The sequence below is a fragment of the Zeus faber genome (genome assembly GCF_960531495.2).
Source record: "Zeus faber genome assembly, chromosome: 2".
In the NCBI taxonomy this organism is placed as follows: Eukaryota; Metazoa; Chordata; class Actinopteri; order Zeiformes; family Zeidae; genus Zeus; species Zeus faber.
Genome location: NC_137189.1, coordinates 17,048,250 through 17,056,560, shown reverse-complemented (window position 1 = coordinate 17,056,560; position 8,311 = coordinate 17,048,250). Strand labels below are relative to the sequence as shown.

Below are 8,311 nucleotides of genomic sequence, written 5' to 3'. Positions count from 1 at the left end.
CGGCCTTGACGCCCAGCTGAGCCTTGTCGCTTTGGACCCGACCCCGCGACGTGAACATGAGTGAGGCTGAATCCCCGGGACCGTCCGTGGAGTCCGACGACCCCCAGAGCAGAATCTCCGCCCGTCGCCGGAGGATCGTGGCACGGAATGCGGCCAAGAAGCGGTGACGCTCCGGAGCTTTTCTTCCACTTTTTTTCGTTGCCGTTGCATGATTAATCCGCTGTCGCGTATACTCTAATAAACAATAATAATCCGGTGTCGCGTATGAACTAATAAATAATAATAAGACGTTCATGTTGAGGTTTCAGGAGACAGCAGAGCGTGGCGGACCCTTCTATAGTGTTCGACGATGAGGAGAGTGCGAGCCAGAAGCAAGTGGAAGAAAGTGAAAAGGTAATTCTAACCTATCCATAAAACATTTAAGCACAATACACACTATATATATATATATAAATACACACACACACATATATATGACACACACACACACACACACACACAATCAATTATAAATTATATGTGTGTGTGTATCTAAATACATACAAACACACATACACATATATCAAGAAGTGTATTTGTCACACACAGATACATACTTTCATACATATACTGTATGCAGTGAGATGTCTTTGCAAAGCACCCAGAGATTATACACAATAGTATCTAAACCCAATATAATAGCTAACCTAATTTCTACCTAGTTAACTAACCGAAACTGACTGATTCCTAAAACATAAGCAGTTAGTGAATAGAATGATATAAATAAAATAACACCCAAAAAGATAATACAAAGTCAGGGTAAACAATGGAAGGGAATAGAGTTGTGTACATGGGATAGGCTGTTTCCTTGCTCGAAGGTCATCCATCTTGTTCTCCAGGGACTGGACAGTAGCAAGAATGATACTTGGCAGAGGTGGACGGTAAGGTTGCGGCCATAGGAGATCACTGCCGATGAGGTTTTGGATATATATATATATATATACGATATATATATCCATATATATATATATATATATATATATATGTGTGTGTGTGTGTGTGTGTGTGTGTGTGTGTGTGTGTGTGTGGAATATACTTAAAAAATATATGAATTTAAATATTCACCTGTACCAGTAGTATAGATACAGCTGAATCAATTATAGTTATGTTAAGGTCTCTTAAGATATTAGAGTCAATATTGGGAATGAAGATGAATTGAACAAAAAAAATAAAATTAAACTACCAAAAAGTAATCTGGATCACATAGTCACATTTTGACAAATCTGAGATGGATGTGCCTGGACTGGTGAGTGTTAATATTGTCAACAGTGCTTTTATTTCTGAGGTAATTCATTAATATATTCATTTTACTAAAGGCTCGACTTACAATTTATTACAACGATTTGTGGGTGTGTCTTTATCATATGAAACACTGAGCACTTAGTGTACAATCAATTGATTTTCAAATGTTTGCATTTATATTCTGACAAGTCACATATTATCAGCAAATGATTCCTTGTCACAGAAAATGATTTGTATTGTTTTGATCTTTGATCTGAAATGAAACTTCTTCATTCAGTAAAGCAGCGACCGCAACCACTCTTTCTTCCTCACCTCTGTCCTCAGAAAACCTTCTACCTGCAGAATGATGGCACAGAGCTGGTCACCAACGTCCAGGTGGCGGCGGACGCCAAAGAATCCATGCGAAGGACAGAGGGGGAGGAGATTCGCAGACTCAGGTCTTTTTCTCATTGTTTTATTCCTTGAAAACTGTCACCTTGATCTTCTAAAATTCCATCAGAACATCTTGGATTAACCTCCACATTCATCATTTTAAGCCCCCTTTCTCAAAGCTCTGTCTTTGCCGCCTCCTGTCTCTGTTCCAGGGTGGAGGAGCTGGAGAACGAGGCCAAGTCCAGCCTGGAGAAGTTCGAGGAGGTCTCCAGCAGGTGGGCCACAGCCAAGCAGCAACTGATGCCCAAGGAGCTGCTGGAGGCCCTGAAGAGCCAGCAGGAGCTGTGTGCCCTGCTCCTGAAGGACAAGGACAAGGTGATCGCTGACCTGCAGCAGGTAAAGTCCCCTTACACAAACACACACACACACACACACACACACACACACACACACACACTCACACACACTCATACTCGTACACACACAACCCTATCTTCCAGTAATGGATGTATTATAGCCTCTTAGAGTCTCCTTTTGAAGTGTCCTAGACAGCAACCTTTTTAAGATGGCATGTCTCAGAACCTAAAATCAGGAACGACATTCCAGAGATAAAACATTGTTTTGGGGTTTTTTTTACACATGCTTGGGTGAAAAGGAGCTGAAGGATCAAGACGACAGTTACGTAAAGGATCTAAAGATACAAGCGGACGAGGTGGACCTGACCATCGAGAGAATGGAGGAGCAGGCGAAGAATATGATGAAAACCTACAGGCAGGAGCTGGACCAGATCGAGGCAAGACTACTTTGCTAGATGTTTTCCATGTTATATATGATACATAGATATCTAACAAAAGACACAACGGGAGGCATTAACAAAAAGGAAAGTAGCTATTGTTACAAAAAAATCAGCTTTGAATTTTAAATTCCTGACTTTTCACTCAGAAGCTCATCTGGCTTAATCTGTTCTGTGACCGGCCAGGAGAGGGCGACAGTGAGACTTAACTGCCTATGGCATCACTTTCAGACACCGGTCCTAACCTACTATGTTATGTGATGTAAGATGGTGTTTTTGCTCTCTGTTGCCAATCCAACTAAAGGTTTCATGCTGTTGACTTCTTCTGTTTGCAGAACGTGTACGAGGAGGAACGCCAAGTCTTACTGACTGGCAACATGAAGAAATGGGAGCAATACCTGAATAAACGACGTGACAAAGAGGTAGAGACAAGAGTGTGGCAGACAGACAGACAGACAGATGGGTGGGTGTATCATTCTCCTTTTTAACCCTCTTTTCTTTTTTGCCAGCTAGAGAACCTGAACCAGAGGATGAAGAAGGTGGAGGAATATGAGACGATGCTCCAGCACCTGAGGGTGGAGGACTCGAAGGAGTACAGCATGATCAAGGACAAACTGGACACGGAGGTTGAGGTCAGTGCAGCTACAGATGCCCAGACACGCACACAACACCGGCATAATGCCATCATTTTGTAAGCAATTCTCTAAGTGGCAACAGTGGCCAGAAAACCTCCCGCAAGACGAATCATTTCCAGAGGCATGAGGAATCAAAAAATGAAGAAAAATATGATGAGATGCTGATGCAGAGATTCTGTGTGGTGACGGTGCTATTACTGCGAACATTTGTTGCTGTCCTCCATGACAGCTTCTTTGGAGCCATCCGAGGCTGCTGCCGGAAGCCTGAACGCCTGAAGGCTGAATTTGACGTTGATGAGCTCAGCACTATTTCTGAGAAGTTCTGTTGAACTTTATTGAAGAGTGGAGGACGAATCTGCCGGCTGCCGTTTTTTAGTTTTTTTTAAGCCACAGGCCAGCTCAACAGAAACCCCAGAGAAGTGATTTACACACATCTCCCCGCACACGCAGACCCTGGAGCAGCAGCTGCAGCAGATGAAAGCCACTACCCAACTCAACCAGGAGAAACTGGATTACAACATCAGGGTGCTGGAGAAGAGAAGCGAGGAGAACAACCACGTCAAGGCCCAGCAGAGGAGGAAGATCACCAGGTACCGCACACACGCAAATATGACTGTCGCTTTCAACCGGGGTGCGCACGCACTATGTCCACTGGCGGCTTTGCTCTTATCCTTGAGGAACGTTGGTCTTCATTTAGTGAGGTAATCCACTCCACTCACCTGAAGCACGCAGAGCCACACACTCAAAGACAAACTGTCGCTAACCTGTTTCAGGCGGCAGGACTTGATGAACACCCTGAAGGAAAAGTTTGTCAAGCAGGAGAAACAGTGTCAAACGGCGAGGCAGCATTTGTCCGAGGAGCTGGAACGCAGCGTGCAGCAATGCAGACACATGCAGAAGATGACCAGGTGATCCAAAACAAAGAGCTGTATCGCTCCGTGCTCCCTTCTGCTTTCCCTCCTTCCGTTTTATTCTTCCTTAATCTCTTCATTCTTCATTTCTCTCCATTCTCACTCACCCCAGGCGCTTTGCGGCCGTCAACACCAAGAAGTTCGAGGAGGTGTGGCGCATGAACAAGGAGGAGGTGATGCAGCTGGTGGAGCGGGCGCTGGACATCGACCGGCTGATCCACGAGCAGCAGCTGGGCTTAGCGTGGCAGCGGCCCAGCATGGACTTCATGGTGCGCTCGGGTCCAACCCAGAACCAGGAACCAGCTGAGAGTCCCGACAGCCAGCGGGCCCGATCCAGCCCGTCCACGGCGGACGCCTCTGTTGGGCCCGGGTCCGAGTCCGACACCGGCGCCATGGTGGGAGCGGAGAGAGACACTTCCGAGATGGTCAGTGAGCGCAGCAGCTGTGCGGAGGTGAAGGACCCGGCCGGATGGAGAGAGAAAGTACCGGCGACGACGGTGAAGAAACTGCTGGAGCTCTTATGCGACGAGGCGGTGAGCATCTCATTTAAGGGTTCATGGGGAGTGATGTGAACACACCTGCACCCCCAACCCCCTACGTCCCCTCACCAAAGCTACAAATCAATTTTGCCTTTAAGGTAATAATCCTGTGTCCCCTACCTGCCGTCCCAGGGCTTCCTCATTGAAGGCAAACTCCGGAGACTGCTGTCTCCGCTAGAGAAAGATGAGCAATCTCTCGTGAAGTTGGAAGCCATTTTCCCTGTGAGTGAACGTCACAAACCCTTCTTCTCTTATTTATTTTCTTTTTTCGACACAGAGGACCGGGCAGAATCTGTTAGTGACAGGTCTGCTTGGAGGATCTGACGGGTGGGGCTCAATGTTGTATTTCAGTCAGATAATGTATGTTGTGTCTGTAGTCTGGTTCAAAAAAACGGTTTCTCTCAAAAAACGTTCGGGGCGCACATTGTCTTGTTGTTGGGGAAGGTTGAAAAAGGCCAGAAATACTGAATAACTGTTTTCTGTGTCCTCTCTCAGGCCATGGGCATTGAGCGTGAAGAGGAGATTTACAAGCTTGCAGAGTTCTTCTTAGACTACAGACGCCAGCAGAGAGAGCAGGCTGAGGTAAGGAGGGAAGGAGCTAATAATAGAGGGTGGGATGGATGGATCCGGGGAAAACTGATGTGAACTTTGGTTGAATTGAACCAAAAACACTATTGTTCATTAACCGAAGAAGCTTCCGCCGGTCTTTCTTCTCCCACCAGGGTGATGATGGGAGCAGCTCCACCACCAACATGGCGTCTGACCTCCTCCACCCCGACGATATCCTGGCCGCCCTGAAAGCCTTAACTGCCGAGCAGAGACGCATCAGGTTGGATCAGCATTTACTCGGGAACATGCTTTACTCTCGCACTCTAAATAGATACAGTATCGAAATAGAAAATGTGGTGTTGGGCATCTATCAAAAGCTTTAGAGACATGATTATTAAGATGGCGCACTAATTTGTTATCCTCCGTCAGAGAGCTCCCCACCCCTCCTTCATCGACCAATCTGTACGACGTAGGAGGCCGCTGTGACAATGAGGATGCAGCTTTCTGGGAGAACATGGCCAACGTTATACCACAGACCAAACTCAAAACCTGGAACGCCCTGGAACACGCTCTGGAGAAGTACCAGTGAGTATTTCATGTTTCCAACTGCAAATATAGAGAAGTCCTGTATCCCGACATGTCCCAGAAAGTAAGGCCCTTTGCCCGTGTCCCCCCAGTGCTATCCTGGCCGAAAGATCCCAGCTCATCACTGAGACACAGGCTGTGAAACAGCAGAACGCAGAGCTACGGATGCTGCTGCACCAGTACCTCAATTCACAGGTTTGTGTTTTGTGCTCAGGTTGCACCTGTCCCAGTGTTCTATATTGAGTAACTGACCAGTTTGTCTTTGTCTCATTCACCCCAAATAATAATGTACGGGACAATGTGCAATAACCAGGTACAAGATCCTTTTGCATCAGGGTCCTCGTCACCTGCACTTTATCCTGCTTTTACACTGCTACTTACTAAAAAAGAGACTACATTGAGACAGAATATTGATTTCAAATTATTTTACAACCAGTACGCCTAGTTTTAGTTTAACATAGTTCCACGACAACTTAGCTTACACTGCAACAACGTAGCAAACCGTTCACCCTAAAAAAAAAAACGTTGTCCCACATGTGACCTATTCACTGTTAATGTGAAATCGGACATATCCACAAGGCTCGGGCAGATTTAGAGATTATTATAGAATATGTCAATAAAAAAACATCATTTTCAATGCCTTTCTCCCAGAAACAAATTAATAGTTATTAATAGTAGTAATGAATAAGTGACACTGATACAAAACGGCTGCAATACAAACATGTTGGCATGTATGTAATAGCAGTTTGTTCTGACAGGTGAATGCAGAGCTGGAGATCCCGCCCATCCAGATGCTGAGGACGGCTCCTCTCAGACAGCAACAATTAGAATGACTGCAGGAGGCTCTTCATTTGTTCAGGAAACATGGAAAAAATAAAGCCTCTATCGCATTACGCTTCTGAATGGAGTCCTATTTGTACACTTGTAGAGTAGAGGTTGTGCTTACAGTATGCCCCTTGCGGCCGCCTGCGCGAGCGCCTCGCGTTAGTTACGCACGTTTTAGTACTTTTTGTATTTTTAGAGCTTATTGTGCGTAATCACCAGGTGTCATGACATTTCACTGCATATACTGTATGTACTTTGGACTTAAGAAGCAGGGGGGTATGGGGAACGAGGCGGGGTCAGATACATTCCCTAAAACGAAAACAAACCTGGCGAAAGTATGTCACTGCGAGAGGGGGCATGGATGTATTACAATGTAAATGCATGGGTTTACATTTCGTTCTGATGCACAAAATAGAAGCGGGTTAGTGATTTTGCTTTTCCTCTTCATGGTCTTTTAAATTCAAGATTCAAGAGGTTTATTCGTCACATACATATACATACTTTCATACATATATGCAGTGAAATGTAATAAATGTGCAAAAGTCGACCGACGCAGGCGACCGCAAGGGGTGGCGCCATTATCGCCAAGCCTCTAAATTCAAGCTTTGGTGAGATTAACAATATAGGGTCATACCCTCAGTATGAATTTCATTATAGATACAATTTAACTGGATATAAATATCAGCTTTTGTGTGTTCCCATCAGCCAATGCAGTAAATATTTCCATAGTAACAGCAAGCTCCACCAATCAGAGTTGCTGTCGCTGTTACACTTTAAGATTATGGGCAGTGTAGTAATCAACATATCAACAAGGTTGATATCATACGGACTCGTGGCATTCTACAGGAGCAAAAATGAATTATATACATTTTGTAATATTTGCATATTTGCAAGGTTTCAAACCCTAATGCCAAACCCTTATCCTAGAAACTACAAGAACTACATTTCTGCGCCATTTTATTACGCATCTTGATGCAATTGCCTCATGGGTAAGGAAGTTATATTATTAAAAAGCTAAAAAGGAAAATAAGGTATGGGTGAAAAACAACATGCATGTGTTATTAGGGGTTAATTTGGTCAGGGGATATACCTGTGTTGTCAGAATTAACATATAACATTTGTAAAGCCCTGAGATATATGTTAAGCCATTTTAAGTGGCGCCCCCTATTGACACTACCACCTTCTAAACGTTCATGTCCAGAGCTGTCCAAAACTTATTTTGGTAGCTCTTTTAATTACTGAGATATAGGGCTTCAAAGGTAACCTCTAGTCAGGGTTCAAAGATCAATATCCAAGTTTAGGGTCCACTGAAGTGTCTCAAACTTACCTATGTTAACCTACAGAAATGTGTTTGGCTTTGCTTTCTAAGAAAAATAAAAATCCAACAGTGGGGTTCCAAGTGTGGAGTCCAAAACCCATCACAATCTAAATTGAAAAAAAAAACAGATTTATTTTTACTTTGTCACAGGTATATTCCCCGACCGAATAAACACCTAGTAACACGTGCATGTTGTTTTTCACCGATACCTTCATTTCCTTTTTAGGTTTATAATAATATAACTTCCTTCGCCACGAGTCAGTTGCATCAAGATGCATCACAAAATGGCTCAGAATTGTAGTTTTTGTAGATTCTAGGTTTAGGGGTAATGTTAGGGTTTGAAACCTTTATAAATAATTGCGTAAATATTACAAAATGTATATAATAAATGTTTGCTCCTGTAGAAGCCACAGGTCCGTATGATATCAACCTTGTTTTAAAAAAACATGTTTTATTTGCGCTGTCATGGAGAAGTACTACACTACCCAGTCATGGAGAAGTAC

General features: G+C 44.1%; 1 protein-coding gene across 1 annotated transcript; it reads left to right on the top strand.

The window, feature by feature from the left end:
- Positions 1-56: 56 nt before the first annotated feature.
- Positions 57-6,498, top strand: drc1 (dynein regulatory complex subunit 1 homolog (Chlamydomonas); the record flags this gene model as incomplete). Its single annotated transcript, XM_080023191.1, has 16 exons — positions 57-163; positions 309-393; positions 1,606-1,718; positions 1,866-2,049; positions 2,309-2,446; positions 2,782-2,868; positions 2,956-3,078; positions 3,532-3,671; positions 3,855-3,989; positions 4,105-4,525; positions 4,664-4,753; positions 5,027-5,142; positions 5,226-5,360; positions 5,510-5,665; positions 5,758-5,860; positions 6,424-6,498. 16 exons carry the CDS (start codon positions 57-59, stop codon positions 6,496-6,498), a joined length of 2,208 nt encoding a protein of 735 aa, XP_079879317.1.
- Positions 6,499-8,311: the final 1,813 nt, after the last annotated feature.